The sequence below is a fragment of the Topomyia yanbarensis genome, chromosome 1, assembly GCF_030247195.1.
Source record: "Topomyia yanbarensis strain Yona2022 chromosome 1, ASM3024719v1, whole genome shotgun sequence".
Classification (NCBI taxonomy): domain Eukaryota; kingdom Metazoa; phylum Arthropoda; class Insecta; order Diptera; family Culicidae; genus Topomyia; species Topomyia yanbarensis.
This window is the reverse complement of record NC_080670.1, coordinates 68,816,481-68,836,774: the sequence shown is the minus strand read 5'-3', so window position 1 is coordinate 68,836,774 and position 20,294 is coordinate 68,816,481. Positions and strand designations below refer to the sequence as shown.

Sequence of the window (20,294 nt, the reverse complement as noted above, 5' to 3'; positions counted from 1 at the left end):
AATTTCCTGAATCTTTGTTCGACTGCCATCAGAACGACTTCATAGTTGCCGACTACCGTAATGAAAAAAAAAGTTTAGGTAAAGTCATATAAATTGAGATTTATAGCTCTTTTTGATAGATTTCAGTCGCCACCTCCAACCATGATTTTTTTCGGATTCTCATAAAAGTAACTACGGAAACTATCTTCCAGTCAACTCTTTGGCAGGCAGTCTCATCAATTCCTTCACCCGTGTGTCTCTGTCCGGTCGTGCACGAGGCCAAACGACAAAACGCGTATTCAGCAGGTTCGAATACTCCATTTACGATGGTCAATAAATATATCGCCCTGCAATAAACCTACACGCACATGCCCGGTATCCTTTCGAGCAAGATTAAGTGAACGTATTTCCTCTGGCAATTGCCTTTTGTGGCTCGTTCATTCTAGTGCTTTTCCCACTATAATTCAGAGCTTCTTACATTCAGTAGAAGTGTTGCGGAACAATCGTTCTGGATACTGGTGAAATATATATATTATCCCACAAATTAAAGGCAAAGTACATGCGGAAGAAGACCAATCGGAAGGGAGAACCCATGGCGTGTATGTATTGCGGAAGTATTTATCAGAGGAAAACTTTTGCACTCTACTAGACAACTTGTCCCATACTCCCAGCTAGAGGATCATCTTCCTGCTTTACATGCACCTCAATCACCCTTTCTCGGATCTTGCTTCGCTAAGCTTTCACTTTAATTGTCGTCGCCACAATCACTATGGCGAATTTGCTTTAGTTTGTTTAAAAACTTTTCAACTGAAGCGTAGAATTGAGCGAGGAAAATTTTTCTTAGATGCGACTTTCCGCCAAATAGGCGCCGGCTGGATTTAACCCTTTTCCTGCATCCCGTCTTGTAGCGTTCGAACGGCGAAATCCGTTTGTCGAATCTACGTCGCACCCGCGCTGCATACATATGCTGCCGCCAGTGAAAACCCTCTCCGTCTGGGTTGTGCACACCTTTCTCGTTACGTCGTCATGCGAGGAATGGGTTGCCATTGGAGGCAACCAACTACCAAACCAAAACGGAATTTGCTAGGAGTATTCTGACTAGTGAGATGGAAATAACTTTAAGGCTACTTTTTTATTTCTCAGTACTTTTTGCATGAGAAATGAAAAATAAGTGAAATTTAGCGTTCATTTACAATTTCATTCTAGTTCTCAAGAAATCATCATCAATCAAAGAGATATTAAAAATTTACCAAATCACGACATAATAAATTGATTTCGTGACCGGCTTCAATTGAGCCTGCAATTTTCGTAATTTAGCGTGCACACTCAAGTAGGAATAGTTTGGTTCCATTTCTCGCAGACACACATAACCAATTTTACTACACCACATAACGGACAACTCAGTTTAGCAGAAGATGTTATCAGTGCATGAAGTTACTCTAGGGCCCTGTTATAAAAAGTTTCCATCATCATTATCATTATCATCACGGGCAACAGCAATCGCTAAAGTTCGATGGATGCATACCGGCGATGGTGATATCATGCAAGTCGATTACTGTCAATCAATCAAAATTTGCGATTACGTGTAACGAGCTAGTAGCTAAACATGTGGGATCTACTTCGTACTCCATAAAGCGTTTAGGCTAATAGCTTAATTCTACGTGTAACCAAATGTGGTTATATTTTCCTTACTTTTTTCGCTTGCACTTTCTTGAAGAAGGTGTAGATAAGTGTAGCTTGGGGCTACATATTTGAATGAGTGTCAAGTAAAAGGAAAAAATTCTCTGATGTTGCGAATTCATGGAGTAAGAACTTGGAGACCATCTTATCGGGGAGTTGTCTCTGTTAATGGCTTATTACGTCAGGATTTTTGCGTGTGTATTTCATTTGACGGGCTCACAAATTTCAGGGGCGTATGATACTCATTAGTACAGATTAATACCCATCGCGCGTTGCTGCGACTTTCAACGAAATAGGAGGATAGCTCAATCTATTTCGAAGCGCCATCTGCTGGGCAGATAATTCCCAATTAATAGCACACAAACACGCTCCATAACAAATCCCTGCTATGTATAAATTTTTACGGCAATCGGTTAAGCCTTTGAGAATCCATAAATCACATAAATACAAACATTAACTTTCATATAGATAGAGATAGATAGATGGATAGATTATACTGATGATAAATTAAAACCAGTGTGTGAGAGTATTTTGAGTAGTTTTTCTTCTTCTAAAGATCCTATAGTATCCTACCTTCAGAAAGGCATATATACAGAAACGACACTCAAAAACTTTATTATTAAGTTTGAAAAAAATTGAAAGAAAAAAATGAAATTGGTGCATTTAATATAGCCTTCATATGTCAAACCATAATGATATTTGCTATGACCTAATATCATTATGGTTTAGTACACATATAATAGAAAGGACATGTTCTTTTTCAGATCGAAAACTTCCACTTTAGTGGCAATCTCCTGTTAGTGTTCCTTAGTTTTCGCCACCTCAGTGCAATATTTGATAATTATTTTATAATAGTTGCGAAATGAATTGTTATTGTGGGCATATTTTGGATAACCAATCCAAATAAAAGAAATGCATAAATTACATTCGTTAAAACAGTAGTATTTTATAAATAATTTGCGATGTAGCACTAAGGGTTATTCGCCACAAAATATGGACACCTAAAGACAAGTAGATCTCTTGAAATATTCTACCAAAAAATAAATATTTCTCACAGATATGGACATACGCTTATTCTATTTGATAATACATAATTCGTTAATATATAAAAAGCGCATTCAAGAATGAAGTGAGCGTTAGAAAAGTTACTGTATGCAGTCGAAACGAATGTCAGGGATAGCTAATTATAACACTTCTAAAAAGCTTGGCTAATCTGCAAATTCTGTTCACAATGTTTCTAAGTCGACTAATAAATGATTGCCAGTCATCATGTATTCTTTCTGCTCTGGCCAGATTTAATATCGTTTCACTACGTCAGTGATTTTTTGTATGTTTAGAAGCAAATAATTTCTATATTGCGCCAAAAGGGCCTAATGCACCGAACTGTCTGGAGCTACATCCTATCATGCGAAATTGTGATTTTGTGATGAGAGAGCAGTCTAAACGCTGACAGCAGGAAACAACCAAAGAAAAATACCGAAAATTGTGGAACAAAGCAACTAAATAGGCTATCTCTGATTTCTGAACTTTTAACTTTAACATAAAAATTTTTAAATGCGGAATTTTTCAGAAAAAATTGTTCAATTAACGTATTTTCTACAGCAAATCTATCCAAGAACAAGTTAAAGGGAATAAATAGTTCTATTCCTGAAAACATGTCGTAACATTATTCACAAAAATCAAATACATGCAAGAAAATAAAATTACGAAAGCCCATTTTTTCATTTTTATTTTCATGTTCTGTAAACATGTTTCAAAATTTTATAGTAATTGACAGACAGCACTGTAATTTTATTTTAAACTATGATTATAAATATCATAGACATACATAAACTTTACCTGAGTGCTATCTATCACGAGCAGAGTTAAAAATATTCAAATTCATTGAATGAAAATTGATCATATTCAGGCGCATTCATTTTCAATATTCAGTGACGCAGCTGAAAACGTCAAACGAACAAACCACCCATTCATCCATGCATATTTTCATTCGTCTCCGATTATTACACGAAGCGACCGTTCAGCAACGAATCAAACGCTTCAAAGTAGGCCCTGGCACAATGTAAGCGATGATGATTGTTGTTTCATATGCTTTATCGGCATTTGGAAACATTTTCCTAGTTAATTAGTGTAATGAATATATTGTACGATATTCAACTGAGTGAATAAGATGGATAGTTGAATGAATATTTTTTCTATTCACCGCGAGTCGCAACAGGTTCATTTTCAGCCGTCAAAAAAGAGCTTCGATTATTTTTAACTCTGATCACGAGCTCATCGAGTTGCGGCTTGTAATTTTGCTGGTTATGTACAGTATATGCAAAGTTCAATGATCAAGCAAGAAATTACGATGCAACGTTGTTTACTTCAATATTTTTAGCGCGAGCTTATATAGGAACCATCGTTGGTGGTTGTGGTCAAAGCGATATTTGTTAGTCATTAGTGATCCAGACTTGGAAATTCAAGAAATGTTACACCAATTGTTATAAATTTTGCATTATCTTGCTAGCTTGGTGGTACCAGTTTAGGTATATGTAAATTTAGTGTGTGACAGAACTTTTAAACCTGTAATTTCGGAATAACAACAAAAAAATCTATATGGAAGCGCTATTCCAAACATTTAAAAATAAGTTTGTGCAAATTGGTTCAGCCATTTCTGAGAAAATTCTGGGTGTTTAAATGACAGCTATACAATCATAAACACAGATATTTTGCGATCTCGATGAACTGAGTCGGATGGCATTGGTTCTCCGAGCCGGAATTAGGTTTCCGATTTGCATTAACTTTCTATATGAGAAAGGCAAAACGCTTATATTTAATTTATGCTAATAAGTGGGAATCGACTTGTAAACCCTGTTTATTATTGCTTTAGAGAATATATGGAAGTAGTTGAAGAAAAGAAGCAAAAGGTTCTATCGAGAATAAATTTGAATAATGCTTTTTAAAAGAATGGGAGAAAATTTCTGGCAAATACACTCAAAAACTACCAAAGCTGCGACTATTTGCAAACACGACTACATTAAATATTTATAAAAGAACATCCAACAGAGATAAAAATATCGAATATGATTTTGTGTGTATATTCAACTATCTATTGCATTATATTCGTTTTTGTATCTTTCCAACGCTGTCTATTTTTACATGAATACAATTCTTAAAAAAAATGTTTAATTTGTAAACTGCATGTGGACCGAAAAGCGGACAGATTCATTACATCCAGATGAAAATTACAACATAAATGCTCGAAAATTATAAATTTTAATATTTTACCTTGAAGTTTGCTTCTTTAGTAGCTTTTGAATTCAATATATTTATTTATAAATAAACACTCAGTATAGAACTGAATAAAATTGGGATTGATGTAATTTTCGATTTTTGGTTGCATGCCTTCCCATAGTGCAACGTTTCGAACGGGGTATCTCTGCATCTACAGCAGGGTTAAAATGCTAAATATTTAAAATTTTCTCATAATACAAACATTTTGCAAATTTTCGCAGGACTACGAAACATCGGGCCCTATTCTCACAGTCACGTCGCCTAGTGACTAGAAGTAAATTTTCCTCTAGTCACTAGGTGACATGATTGTGAGAATAGAGTACATCAAATTTGTTTCCGCGAGTGACTCTGCTGTACACCAAAATGCAAAAACTATTAATAGGAAAACAATAGACAAAAATAGTTTTGTCTTCCGAAACGCACACAATTACATCGTACACATCAATTTAATTTGGACATCAATAAATACTTCAGATTAGTAGAAGATCTTGTGATACAACTTCGAAAAGGATAGAGATATTGCAAGAGAGATGTAAGTCATGACAGTTCTCACAAACACGAAGAGAGTGGAAGAGAGAGAGAAAGGCCATGGCCAGTATAACCTAAATCTTGCAAAAGAAGTCAAATTTCTACTAACAATTTGGGACTCAAAAATACAGTTAATCTCGGTGATGCCACGAGTCAAATATGAATTATATGAGAAATCTATTATTTATTTCACTACTAGGTGGATTACTTGGTGTTCTGTGTCTTCATATATCATCCAATATGTTCCTCACGACTATAGGCAACGCTTAATCCATGGGGTGAATACATCAATCCAGGAAAAAAAATCAATTTGAGTTGAACATACACATTACTTTGTCTTTAAAGTGAACTTACATAATAAATTTTAAGAACTAGTTCACTCATTTTTGTGTAAATACCCCGATATTCAAAATCGGTTTAGTTTCGCTCCTAAAACACCAGTAAAGCAATGCTCTTTATGAAACGGTCTCATTTTTAGTCATTGAAAATTAGTAACTGAGAAATCAAAATATAAAATATTTAATATCCGTTGTTCGTTAATGGATTTTGGCAATCTATAACTTCATAAAATGGTATGTTTATAAGGTGAGGTTTCTAATTAAAAGCACGTAGCGTGACAAAATTGCTGTATTCGAAAGTTATGTAATTAAAACATGTCATATTTTGACAAAATCAACCATATCTCAGAAAGTATACAACATATTCAAAAACAAATTGTTATGACGGCGCCGGTGGTTGAGTGGTAAGCGTGACCGCCACTCATTCCGATTTGCCTGGGTTCAATTCCAGCCGAGGTCGCTTAAATTTTTCTGAGGTGAAAAAAAATCTGTGGTCACGTCTTCCTTCGGAAGGGAAGTAAAGCCGTTGGTCCCCGGTCTATGTGTTTGGTGGATCGATATCTAGTCGAGATAGTGAAGTCACCTCTCTGGCCGTCGGTAAAGAAGAAGTGATCCAACTTCTATACTCTAACTAACAAAAATATCCTCCTCCTGTGATACTTGTGGAGTGCGCAGTAGTATATACGGCCTCTAGCAAAAGCAAGTATCGAACTAACCATTCCTTCCCTTTCCTTCCGCGATCTACGTTCGGGCCTGGCCGGCGCCGGTATTGATCAATAAACAATTTAGGATTACCAGGAGTTACACATTGAAAGATGTTTAGCTATTCCCAAGCATAATTATCTACTTATTCCCTGTGCAACTTCAGCTAGTCCAGATCAATAACGGAGCAGCAGCCAGGGGTGGTCGCACAAGCTCAAGCTCAACATATTCAAAAACAAATTGTTTCGTTAGGCCTTTCGTTTGAAACTACATACATACATACAAAAACGCACACATTGCCCAATTTGTCGAGCTAAGTCGACTGATATATGAGACTGAGCCCTACGGGTATCGGAAGAAGTTTTAAAATTTTAGGCGAATCCTATACATTTCTTTTGTAGGAAATGTGAAAATTGGTAAAAAAAATCGGATTTGGAAAAATAGCGAAAACCGAATAATAATGAAATTTTGCATTAAAATGTCAATCGTTCTAAAATCAAATCAACGGAATCTCTAGATAACTTTTTAGAGAATTGATTTATGTAATTTATATCATGATTTTTCGATCACAAACTATCTTTTTGGATCAATCTAATATGTAAATATAGGTGTGCTTTCGCGTATTCGTTTTTCTTGGTTGTGTGCAAACAATGTTTCACCTGATTTACCATTCGGCACAAATCAGACAATATAGCGAAGAACTATAACTATTTGCAGAATACTCGCTTCAATGTTGGAAATCATTTATGATTCATCAAGGCAAGACTTGAAGGGTATGTTTTATGCAAGAATTAACATTGTTGCAAATAGACCTAACTATGCATTACATTTTTTGCAGTTTTGTTTGCGCACTAAATTTTGGTGTAGTATTGAGCAAAAAATTATAATTGCTTATATTTACATTTAGCTTTGAGAGTTGTAAAAAGATGTTACCTCCAAAACTTTAATAGGTTTTAATTTCAATATTCACTATATTTGCTGATATTTAAAGATTATAGTTGTCTCAGTTGTTGATCCATTCTCACCCCCAGACCCATTTTCACCCGCAACAATGTAATCCAAGTTTTGGAACATTCGGAATTTTATAGTTCACCGTGTTGATTAAACGATTGAAAATTTATTGCTATGATAATCTAAGTTAATACAATAACAAAATTAAAAATCACCTACACACCTGCACCACTAATTCCACTAATATCTCGTCAAAAACATGTGAAAAATATAGTAGAAACAAAATTGAATGCCTGCCCAACTTTTCTCCTGGTCCTTATAGCAAATGTTGATGAAGTGGAGGAATACAAGGCTTTAAATTTTAATTTTCTGGTCAAATCGCTTGGAAAAGCTTCGCAACGTATGTTTAATGCCTTGCCATTAATATTACTTTTATTCTCCGCTTTTTTTGCTCACATCGTCTCGTCCTTTGGCTGGGATACAAGCAAATAATCCCTATTATCTATGCCAAAATCTGGCTTTTTCGAGCCGCGATGAATCGGTAAAAAGGATACGAATAATAGCATTATGATCTAATTGAACGTGAGAAAAAAAAATCGATATCGTGGTCCACGTGTGCATAGTCGGATCAGTTTCTTGCGATTTACTATATACGTTGAAACTATTTCAATCATGGAAATAAAATGGTAATCGAGTTAATGAAGAATGAAGACGAACGAAGCTCACGTCTAATCGTACGAAGCAAACGAACAATGTGAACTCGGGAAACTTTGGCAATTATTGGTTACTTAGCTAAATTAAATAATGTCATTTATTGTCCATATGGATGCATAAACTTCACAGATAAATATTATCTCGGATATCTGCTCGCTGGGCAGCGAATGGATATTGAAAAAGAAATATCATTCGCAGCAAGATATTGTCGCCCGAAAGATTTTGTGACGGTCCGTCTCCAGCGAACTTTTCATGCATCTTCGCTTCTTACTATTATCGATAATGTAATGTGTCCCATTTGGTGAACTTTTTCAGATAACTTTCTGGGTCGATTTACTTCATTTATTTATTTTTCCTGCGCGTGGAACACGTATAAATATGAATGCAGTAAACTGTTGCTTTCAGCAGTGTTTAAATCATTATTTAAAATGTGGTGCTTGAATGTTTTGTGGGCATAGGGAACTGTTGCATAACCAGTACTGAATCAAAAACGAAGAGTAAATCCGGCATAGCAACGTGACCTATCAAGTAATAACTAGTAGGGTGGGGCAAAATGATCGTTTTTTCAGCACAGCACTTTTTTCGTTCCTTTTGGGGTCCCAAACAACTGTGCAAAATTTGGGGTCGATTGGTGTTGACCCGGCGTAGCGCATTGCGTTTGAAATTTGTATGGAAATTAGTATGGGAAAACCTACATTTTTGCGTTTTTAATTCTACAAACTACAATTCTTCCTTTAGTATGCAAACAAATAGATAGAAGTGTAGTCCAGGATATGCTGAACAACTTTGCCGAAGGATGTATGGTGTTAGAATGTCTCTAAGCCATGTTATAGCTGTTTAAAGTTCGATATATCGAATTAAATGCCAAAAATCATTTTTATTGCCAACACTGCCGATGTACCAATGGTATTTCATATAGCATTCCAAAATAACATTATATATTTTAGTTTTACCACATTGATATGTTTGGATGAATTATTCAAAAGCCTTAGCTAAATTTCATGAGCGTAGGTAGTTGAGCAATAGGGCGTAGTGAGGGGGGATGGGGGGAGGCTTTAATATGTAGAAATTCGAACTGAAATGTTGTCGAGTTGGAAAGTTCAGATGAATTATTTCAAAACAATTACACAATGTCCTACGCATAATAGTAACGATGAAATAAAACATACTGTATCCCTTTGCCTTGACTTTTATCAATAGAAGTTACGTTGCAGACTGAATCAACTGATGTCGATTTGATATGTCAGAGGATTATATTTCGGTTTAATACGCATTATGATATGATAGCATACTCATTTCTATGCTGTTCGATCACGAGGCGTGAAGCTAATTTCTGGATTTCAACATGAAATCCACCAGATCCCTGCAACAATTTTTGCTTCAGGTGATCGAACAGCATCGAAATGAGCATCCCATCAATCATATTAAACTATTAAACTGAAACATAATCAATGCAATCCTCTGACATATCAACTCGACATCAATTGATTCAGTCTGTAACGTAACTTCTATTGATAAAAGTCAAGGCAAAGGGATACAGTATGTTTTATTTCATCGTTACTATTATGCGTAGGACATTGTGTAATTGTTTTGAAATAATTCATCTGAACATTCCAACTCGACAACATTTCAGTTCGAATTTCTACATATTAAAGTCCCCCCCCCCTCTCACTACACCCCATTGCTCAACTACCTACGCTCATGAAATTGAGCTAAGGCTTTTGATTAATTCATCTAAACATATCAATGTGGTAAAACTAAAATATATAATGTTATTTCGGAATGCTATAAATACCATTGGTACACCGGCAGTGTTGGCAATAAAAATGATTTTTGGCATTTAATTCGATGTATCGAACTTTAAACAGCTATAACATGGCTTAGAGACATTCTAACACCATACATCCTTCAGCAAAGTTGTTCTATCTATTTGTTGGCACACTACAGAAAGAATTGTAGTCTGTAGAATTAAAAATGCAAAAATGTAGGTTTTCCCATACTAATCTCCATACAAATTTCAATCGCAATGCGCTACGCCGAGTCAACACCAATCGACCCCAAATTTTGCACAGCTGTTTGGGACCCCAAAAGGAACCAAAAAAGTGCTGTGCTCGGTTGATGTGGCTATGATTACATTTTTCCATATAACAATGCCCCACCCTAATAACTAGTTTCACTGTATTAATGAATAACATCAGAACATATACATGTTTTTGCTTTTAGTAACATTTCGATACATTTCTTTTAATAAAGTTAAGCATATTGAAAATTTTCAAAATTCTACCTGAATATCATTTTCTTATTTGAACAACATTTTTCCAAAAACTCCGAAACCAGGATACTTTCCATTACCTAAAATTTCATAATTGGAGCACTGATCACTACAATACAAATCAATACAATATTAAGTTTAGTCAGTTCCCTAACAAACGAACCCACCAAACGCAAAACTATACACATTAATCATTTGCTTTCGTCAGATAAATTTCAATAAATATAAAAACAATCTGCGTGATAGAATTATATAAATCAGAGGTCGAAACAGTCGCATAAATAATTCTGGCACTCCGAGCAAAAGTGAAATGACAAAAGTCTTTCCCTGAATCATGTATCTCGGTCGAATTCCGACAGAAGCCTACGCTTCCATTTTACAGACAAGTCCGTTGTCTTCTTCCAGTAGGACAGTGCTCCACCCTATTTCGTACAGTCTGACAAAGTTAGAAACCATCGGCATCGCTCAAAGTGTGACGAAGATAAAATCTTATATAAGCGACCAACTGAAACCACTTTCTGAACGGGAAGGCAGGAGCAAAACAAGAAAAAAGTGTCCCCACAAGTCAAGTGGAGCATTGCACATACACGGATTCTTTCTTCCTGTGCGACGCGTCGCTAGAAGTCCAACTTACATAATACGAAATTAGTCACCCTATGCGGACCGTTTGTCTTTGCGAGGCTTTCTCCTCGTCGATTATTTATTTGTAATTTATTCATTTTTCTTTCTTTTCTGGCTTCCGCAATAAATTGTAACCTCGTGTTCTCTTCCCATTTCAGAATTCAATCAGACACAATCTATCGCTGCACAATCGATTCATGCGAGTACAAAACGAAGGAACCGGCAAATCGTCCTGGTGGATGCTGAACCCGGATGCCAAACCCGGCAAGTCGGTGCGTCGGAGAGCCGCCTCGATGGAGACGTCCAAGTACGAGAAACGGCGGGGCAGGGCTAGGAAACGGGTCGAAGCAATCCGGCAACAGGCGGCCTTGGGTCTTGCGAGTAAGTAATAACGATAAAATTGTGCCACATATATATGAATATCTTTCGTATTTTTTCGAGCTAAATTGCCCCATTATCATTGATGGTCATGAAAAGTGCAAAATGATTTAAAAAAATTTAAAATTTAAAATTTTTAGAGTATTAGAAGTTGTAGAAAAGTTAGAAGATTAAGGAAATCATGGTTAAAACTGATGCCTTAAGCTTAATCTTTTTTTCTGAGTTACCATAAAACCACTATATTTTCTGCGCAGACTAGTTGGAAAATATTTAGATGATGCAGAAGATTTAAAACATTCAAACTATTAAGTATGAAAGATTTGGACAATTTGGACGAAGAATGAAGAAGCTTTAGAAGATTTAGAAGTTTCATATAGGCTTCGAAGAATAGGAATATTACGAAGATTTATGAATTTTGTCAAGTAGTATCGGCCGACAATTAGAAATCTGCTATGATTCGTTAGCTTCTTTGATAAATTTACAAAATATTTTTCTATCTTCCCAGCAAATCCGCTAAACGACGCAACACCATCGCCCAGCAGTAGCATAAGTGAAAACCTAGACTCTTTTCCGGAAAGTCCACTGCATAGGTAAGTACCTAAGCTAGCTCGGAGGACACGATTTTTCCAGTTTCTTCCAAACTGCTTGCTTTCGATGTGCTCCTCGTAGATTCCTGGAAACAAGTATTAGTGAATGAATCGTTTAGCGTTGATTTGCAGCTAAGCCTTTTGGGTTATTCTCTTGTTTCGTTTTATGATTTATCTGTTTATCCATTTTACTATTATTAGTGGTAACTTTCAACTGTCCCCCGATTTTCGGCAACGTGCCTCGTCGAATGCGAGCTCGTGCGGGCGCCTCAGTCCAATCCAGTCGATAGTGGGCATCGACACCACTTGGACCTATCCGCCGGAACTAGCCGAGCTTGCGGACAATCCTGAGGCTGGTCAATCAGTAGAATCGGAACTCAACGCACAGGGACAGGCTCAGTTGGATCAACTGGCCGGATCGCTGGCAGATGAACTTACCCTACAGCAGACTGATTTCTTCAAAGGGTCAGTATAGAACATATTGTGGCTCACTAATCAATCATCCGTATCGTGTAACTGCGAGACTATCGCATCACAATCATTTGAATATCGAACGCCGGAGATGGGATTCAGAGTACTAACTGCAGGTTGACAGTTTACTAATATTTTTTAGTAGATTTAGTTGCTTGTTCAAAACGCATGCTGCTTCTTAAGACGTTTTTGACTAGATTGGTAGTAAAAAGATTATAGAAGCATGTTTCTGTCGAAACATTTCACTCATACAATTAAAAATTGGCCACAAAAGCTCCAAGAAACACTATGTATGCTTGAAAGGTGTTCGGTTCGCAGTTTACATCTGCATGGGAATCTCATTAACTACAAGACGCCCTGCGACGCTCAATCAAAATTGTTATTATCACGTTGTATTTCCACTCTCCTGGCCATACTTTTGGAATAGGTTCAACCAAGCGACGACGCTGCATAGCCAACCTCCTCCACCATATCAACCACCACAACCGTACTCTCTGCACGCGACGGTGGCACAGCCTTTTGGGTTCCAGCAGCAGCAGAGTCAGTGTCCCATCCACCGCCTGCAGCAGTGCACCTGTATGCTACAAAACAATACCCGCGAGGTACGTACGGGATGGTTTGTGGCAATGTCAGCCGTCTACACAATATTGTATCGTCATGATCGCCCCAGTACTAATCAGCTACTTTTGCAGAGCATGTCACCCGCATCTGGAACCGGAATGTCGCCATCGTATCCGCACAGTGAACCGTCTCCAGATTATGCGATGTTGGTGGGGGCACGTGTGATACAGCGAACGCCATCAACCAGTCCTCCATTGACACCCAATACCATTTGCGGCATGGCGACGACGCATCAAAACGGTAAGTCGGTTTAAGATTATGTTCACTGGACGCGTCAGAGGTAATTATTTTGGCGAGATTGGTAGGAATTGGTGGTAGAGGCCCTGTTTGGATAACGGAATGAATTTTAGTTTTGTATTGGTGCGGAAAAGCCAAAAAAATGTGGGCAACGCAAGGGATAACGCTATTAAATGGATATTTTTTGTGTTGAAAAGTAGAAGCTTTCAAGAAAAATAAATAACCATGGTTCTGTTTATTCTCCGTAGGGTGCAAAACTACCCAGGTAACCACTAAACATGCTGAATGCGTCATAACGGCTACTTGATAAGCACTTAAGTCGTTTAAATGCTATTTAAAAGTCGCTTTTGGCGAAATAGACAGCCACATTACTGATGTGCCATGTTTTTACTGCTGTTGTGCATTCAGAATGCTGCTTACTGGCAAAAAGTTTTAAAACAGTTTTTTGAATGCTGATTAACAATACTTATGCATAACGAATGCTAACATACTGCGAGAAGCATCTGAAATATAAACTTTATGCTATTTTACTGCTCCACTAATGCTTGTTGGTGACCTAGGTATGGTTCTCTTTGGGTCGCAATTGTACAAGTTTTGCCTCAAACATAGTTCACTGATAATGATTTTTCTGTGAAGAAAATGATTAAGGGGAGCAGGGGATGGAGTGGTTATCCGATTTCGTGTGAATCTTGTCTTAACCACGTTTGTAGCATCTATTACTATTATCTATTAATAAATTATAAAAAGGGTGTAGAAATCGCTGCCCTAATAAGATTGATTCACTTTATTTATAAACGTCACGAACTCCTAAAGAGAAATGTAGAAAATATAATGAAAAATAATTATAAGGTTTGTTTTAACCCTTTCGTGCCCAACTTTTTTCCGGTGCATATAAAATTTCAATTTATTTTCAGTATGACTGTTGGAGGTAAGACACACGAAAAAACTGTTTTGATCAAAATATGTGCTTCTCTCGCAGTGCAGCATGCTGATTTTCCTTTTTCTGCTTTGCTCAATACACTTCTAAAATATCGACAATAGTCCAATTGCATGGAAAAGATCGATAGGTTCTTTCAGTTTTCAGTAATATTGCAAGACAACGAAGTTATATCAAAACATCTTTTTTCGCCGTCAACGTTCCCTGGCAGCACTACTTTAACACAATCCAATTAGTCCAATTCCAGTCCAACTTTCGGTATATTGATAATACTATGCTCCAGGTGCTCCATTGAAAGCCTACGAATGTTGCCGAGTAGTTAATTTTCAAACGCTTCCAAGATATCTCGGTAAATTTCACTAGTCAAGGTGTCTTTGCACTCTTCACTTTTTAAGTCAACATTGTTAATAAACAACAACATTTATCAACAGCTATACCTCTTGATTTTTCTAGTCTTTACTCAAAAAAATGGTAATGATTAGTCTCGGAGTCTATTTCTATTTGCCTTGTATCACTAGAGTAGCTCGACATAAATCATTTTTCAGTACAACACTTTTTGAGTTTCTTTTATGGTCCCAAATTCCTGTGCAAAATTTGGGTACGGTTGGTTGCTCACCGGTTTTGCACATTGTTTTCAAAGTTTGTGAAATCGAGTTTGCAAAAAATAGTTTAGCATAACAATTTTGAAACTTATGGTTCAAACCAATTGCACAAATTAATTATTTCTTCCAACACAGCCTGTACATCACCGACATCGACAGTTATAACTTAACCCTGCGGAGGTCGCGCAAATGGTTCACTGAACGAGCAGCCGCTGGTGTTCTAAAACAATTCCGTTAGCTTATCAGTGCGGCGCGCACTCAGTGAACTAGCGCGAGTGACAGAAGGTTAAATAAATGAGAATATATTCGTCGTAGAGTCTTGGTACCTTTGAATGAAATATTCCGAATAAGTTGCTGAAGAACGACAACGACAGCGAAGGCATTCGCAACACTTGGTTTCCTGAAGCGAAATACCGCTGGCTTTGACGATTTCTACGCACTAAAATCTCTATATTGCGGATTGGTGCGAAGCATTTGGGAGTATGCTGTGCAAGTGTGGCCCCTACATCACAACGTCCAAATAAACCGATTAGAACGCGTACAAAGATGTTTCGTGCGATATGCTCTAAGAAATTTACTGTGGAACGACCCTGCCCATCTACCACCTTACAATGATAGATGCATGCTGCTTGAGTTACCGACGTTAGAGTTCCGCCGCACATTCTTGCAAAGAATGTTTATATTTGATATGTTGTGTAATAACATTGACTGCCCAGATATTCTTGCACGGATTAATGTGTTTGTACCTCCTCGTGTTCTAAGGAACCGTCCTCTTTTGTGGATTCCTAGACATCGTACTGTTTATGGTCAAAACAATCCTGTGGATAGATGTTGCTACAAATTCAACGAAACTTCACATCTGTTCGATTTCAATGTCACCAAATCTAGTTATAAGTTAGCTATTAGGAATTTTTAATTAATTTAGCATGTTCTATTTTTGTATAATCTGTACGGTATCTACCGAAGATCGACAAATAAATAATAAATAAAATCTGGTTTTAATAACACAAACGTAGCTAGAAAATGAAAAGAAGACGAGGGAGCATGTACTCCCCAGTTCCCTTTTGCATTTTTTTGGTATAAGATAAAGAGTACATCTTCAGCGCAGGTTTGGATCATCGAATTAAGAAGTAGTCTTATGTGTTTGAGTGCTATTATTTAATGGCTCAGCTGTTACCTCATTTGAAACGGTACAATTGTACACAACCTTTCCACAAGCATGCATAAATTCATAATACGAGAGCTCATAAGCTTTACATATTTTAAAACCTTATTTCTAAGCCGTTCAGAGTCCGAATTTAACAAAAAGCATATGCATAGATTCCTTGGAGCCTTAGAATTGTCTCTGTTGACGTTTTTGCTTGAGAATCTAGGAACGAAACCAGGATAGTTACTTCAAACAAACGTTCCTGATGAGTCTGATTTAGGTTCTCAGCTTGTCAGTCACTTACTGGTAACTCTTACAACCACAGCATCGTATGGTAGAATTCAGCACAAGCAGATAGAGATAGGAAGATAGCCCTGCGGCGTTCCGCATAATATCGTTGTATACGGGAACCAAGATCTGCACTAACGACGGGATTGCACGACAAGTTAACTCGACAATCCTCCAGTCGGGTTCGCTTCATTCCTTGCTTTGATTCCCTGGAAACTGCTACTGTGGTTAGTTCTCAAAGTAGCGACCGATCTCGTCCGATATTCTAAGGGGTTGTCAGTCATGGATTCACCGATCACAATTGAATACCAGGCGGCTCTACGCTTACCGCTAAGTGCGTTCACCCGGCGCCATAGCTCCAGTACAGGGTTTTACTGTCGATACCACATATGAACTGTTCCCATCTTCGGTTTTTAGCTTCCCAATTCACCTTGCAATAGTTATTTCGGACTGGCTGGAATGTGCTCAGGAGTTCTACCATTTCGGGGTGATTTGGTGGTGTCTTCCTAATTTTTCTTCGTGCTTTTTTACGCTTCTTAGTAGCTGTTCGAGCTCCGGGATTCTACCAGTGAACTGCGCGTCTGTCCGGTTTCGTGCTTGTCCACGAGATGCTTACTTCTGCCACTGTAACTATTCTTTCTACTAACTCCTCCATGGACTAGTCTACATCTCTTGTTATTCGTTCCAAGCAGGAATCTGCGAATGCGTCTTAGCGCACGTCCTGGTACTGTCATCTTTTCCTTCTCGTTGTGATGAGTGGGGTGTCGTTGGTGGTTATGTCGATGGAGTGATAGTTGCTATCCATTGGGTCGAAATAACTTATCCAGTTCAAGGCAGTAATCAGATCGCTGTTGCAGAACGTGACATCAATGGCCGTGGCAATGGCTTCTCTGCAAAAGGTTCTACTACTGTCGTTCATTACTATCAGTCCTTTCTCATCCGCAACGTACACTATCGATTTACATATGGCATCTTCGTGATAGGATCCCCAAGCTTGTGATGTGCGTTTAAGTTTCCTGCCAGAAAGAAGGGGCGATGTAATTGGTCGATTACATTTGATAATTTGGTTTCAAAATGGTTCACTCCATGGCTCGGCACGTAGATCAAAATTACAGTTAATCAAAAGATACTTTCGCTAATAACCCCTATAGCAAACAGCGAAGTATTTAGCGCAAGTATCGATGTGCATTCCCAAACCCATTGATTGGTATATTTTTCGGCTGGATTTGAATATCAATTCGTATTGCCCGCCCAGCCAGATGTCCGTTGATGTTCCACTGGAGGAAGCAGTTGGTTATTAGTGCTTACGGGAAGGGGGCAACTGTTTTGACTTGAGGTCCTATTTCTGGATGTGGATGCCACTCGAGTTTCGGAGGATCTTCTTTTGAAAGAGTTGTCAATCGGTCATTGTACTTTTCATGTGATGAGGGCGATTGATTTTTTTGGAAGCCGCAACTTGTTCTACGAGAGGCCTTTCGACTTGGTTGGATGGGTCGGAATGAAACATTCTACGGTTATTTCAATGCACTGATTTGTAGTCATTGTAACAATTGCTATCGTATTCCGAATTAATGTATAGAAGTGCCGCTTGTGAGTTCTTCCAGTAGATGTTGGGAGAAGTAACCCGTGGTGTGGTACAACTGTCGATGCTGGACTAGAGAAAGGTGGGTAATGTTCTTCAACTTACTGCCGTTCGTCAAATGATTAAACATTTCGCTAAAGTTGAAGCTGCAGCCTGCAACGGAGGCTGTTTTGTTTGTACTACGATCATAGCTATATGACATAGTGTCTTCTTTTTGGCGTCCAATGAACGTCAAGTTGTCTGGAGCACAATGTTGTTCTATTTGAATCATATTTTCGTTTTCCTTTACATTGGTTGTCGTTGTCAGCATGGGTTTCGCATTGGCCGCTCTAGGAGGTCCTAAGTATGGCGCTATTGTTGAGTTGGTTGATACATACTATCTTCCTCGAAGTGTAGCTTTGTCTACTGAAATATTGTACGATTCTCGTACTTCTGTGCCATTAAATTTGGCGAATGGCCGTCACGCCCTAACTAGACATATGGTCCAAAATCCCTTCTCTCCTGAAGTAGGCCATCGCACTGTGCGGCCTTCCTACTCTTTTAATTTATCACCTTTACGAGATTTCAGACATGATTCGAATCCGGTTCGCAGCAATGTGGGCAACCTGTTGTCTAACCCAGGTAGATGCTTTTTAGCAGTTTCGTGGATTTTTCCCTGGTCTCTTCAGGTAAGGTCAACGCACGGTTTTTAACTCGGAGGGAACGCATGGTTTTCCACAGTTTGGAATGTTTTCCAAACAACTGGCCACATGGTTTGTTATTCGAATGGAATCGCGCGGTGGGCCACTTTTGAACTATATGGAAATGCACTGAAATCCACTTTACAAATCTGTTCTCCTGGTATGTAACCAAACAAGCAATCACAATTTCATTAAGGGGGGCGTATGGTGTAGAGGGCAAAAATAATCGACTTCTTCTTTATCCGCTTAATTGTTAGTATTGAACATCTAGAAATGTCTCCCGCAATCTCGGTGGCCACGCTGAACTGCTTTGCCATACATTCCACGCACGTATTTGCTAAACACACGAAGATTTCAATCTATCGGCAACAATTGAGCATGCGCATTAGCATGATGATCGTACAATTCCTAGTTGCTACTCCATGATTGACCAGAACAAGCAAAATTGCACAAATAATCAACGAATGGGACCAGGGAGTAGCTATCCATTCTCAATGTGCACGTTTCGAGAGTTCTATATTTTGCAATGTCAATAACTACACCGGCCACGTCCTTACAGTCATCGGGGAAAGAAAGAAATGTTAGTACAGCAAACGTTGTCATGGAGACCATGTATACCTCACGTTTGACACGGGAAGGACTTTTTGTTAATAGGATGTGGTAAAGAGTCACACGAATCTGGATTCACCTTGATAAGTGATACAATCTATGCAACTCTAAGAAGTTGTTATCTCTGGGCAGCCGGCTGCCGAGAATTTATGATACATTTTTCGTTTGTTGAATTAATTTGGAAATGATCGGTTTGTAAAAAAGCTTTAGTATTTTGAGACATTGGTCGATATAATTGGAAATACCTATGTAATTGAAGATTTCATAATACAAGTATTATTTATCGTGTGTAAACTTTGATATTTATATAGCAAATAAAATGACAATTATATATTGGTTTCTTTCTTCGCGAACAATTGAATAAGGTGCCGATTTTATGTTATCATTATTCACGCGCGTTGTTAAGCTAACTGAAGCGTATTTTAAACTGTATAAATTAAGCACTACCGAAATACCTGAAACGACTAGCTTTGTATATCGAATATGCAACCGATGACGCTAATTTTTACACTAATTACTAGAACAAGATTGGAGACAATAAAAAGAAAGTAACCTGTCACCTTTTACGTGAATAATCAAGCTAGAATATTTTTATACTCATGAAGAAATATAGTCAACATGACAAGTTGAAAGTTTTCGATACAATTGATTTCATTAAATTAATTAATGAGACTAAAAGTAAGTCAATGAATATAGCAATAAAATATATGGTCGGTGTCAAGTCAGACCGGATTAAGTGACATTGCATTAATTTCGAAAAAACGAGTTTAAAGCTTGAATCGCAGCATCCTTTACATTATAATTTGAAATTAATTTTTGCTTTAATTCTTGCTTATTGTAACATATTTCAAATCAGCTAAAAGTCTAATGTAGCTGAAGAAATTCTTTATTCAGTGCTATGATTATCTCATTTTTTAAGGTTTTGCGACTTAGTCCGGTCCGACCCAACACCGACCGTATATTCTTCGTGCTGATATAACTGCTGCAAATTGGTGAATAGCTTTCGATTCTTCTCACGAAATGCCAATTATCAATCTTTAATATATCAATCAACAGTCATCATTTCACTCAGACAAGACCATGCGTATTCCCCA

At 37.7% G+C, this 20,294-nt stretch overlaps 1 protein-coding gene across 6 annotated transcripts in view; it reads left to right on the top strand.

Moving 5' to 3' along the window:
* Positions 1 to 20,294, top strand: part of LOC131677866 (forkhead box protein O) — a 226,973-nt gene that overhangs the window by 142,684 nt on the left and 63,995 nt on the right. For all 6 annotated transcript variants that reach the window (XM_058957942.1, XM_058957943.1, XM_058957944.1 and 3 more), the window contains exons 4-8: positions 11,220 to 11,442; positions 11,945 to 12,029; positions 12,228 to 12,491; positions 12,925 to 13,099; positions 13,190 to 13,358. In XM_058957942.1, coding sequence (XP_058813925.1) covers positions 11,220 to 11,442; positions 11,945 to 12,029; positions 12,228 to 12,491; positions 12,925 to 13,099; positions 13,190 to 13,358 — 916 coding nt within the window. The remainder of the gene's footprint in view (positions 1 to 11,219; positions 11,443 to 11,944; positions 12,030 to 12,227; positions 12,492 to 12,924; positions 13,100 to 13,189; positions 13,359 to 20,294) is intronic.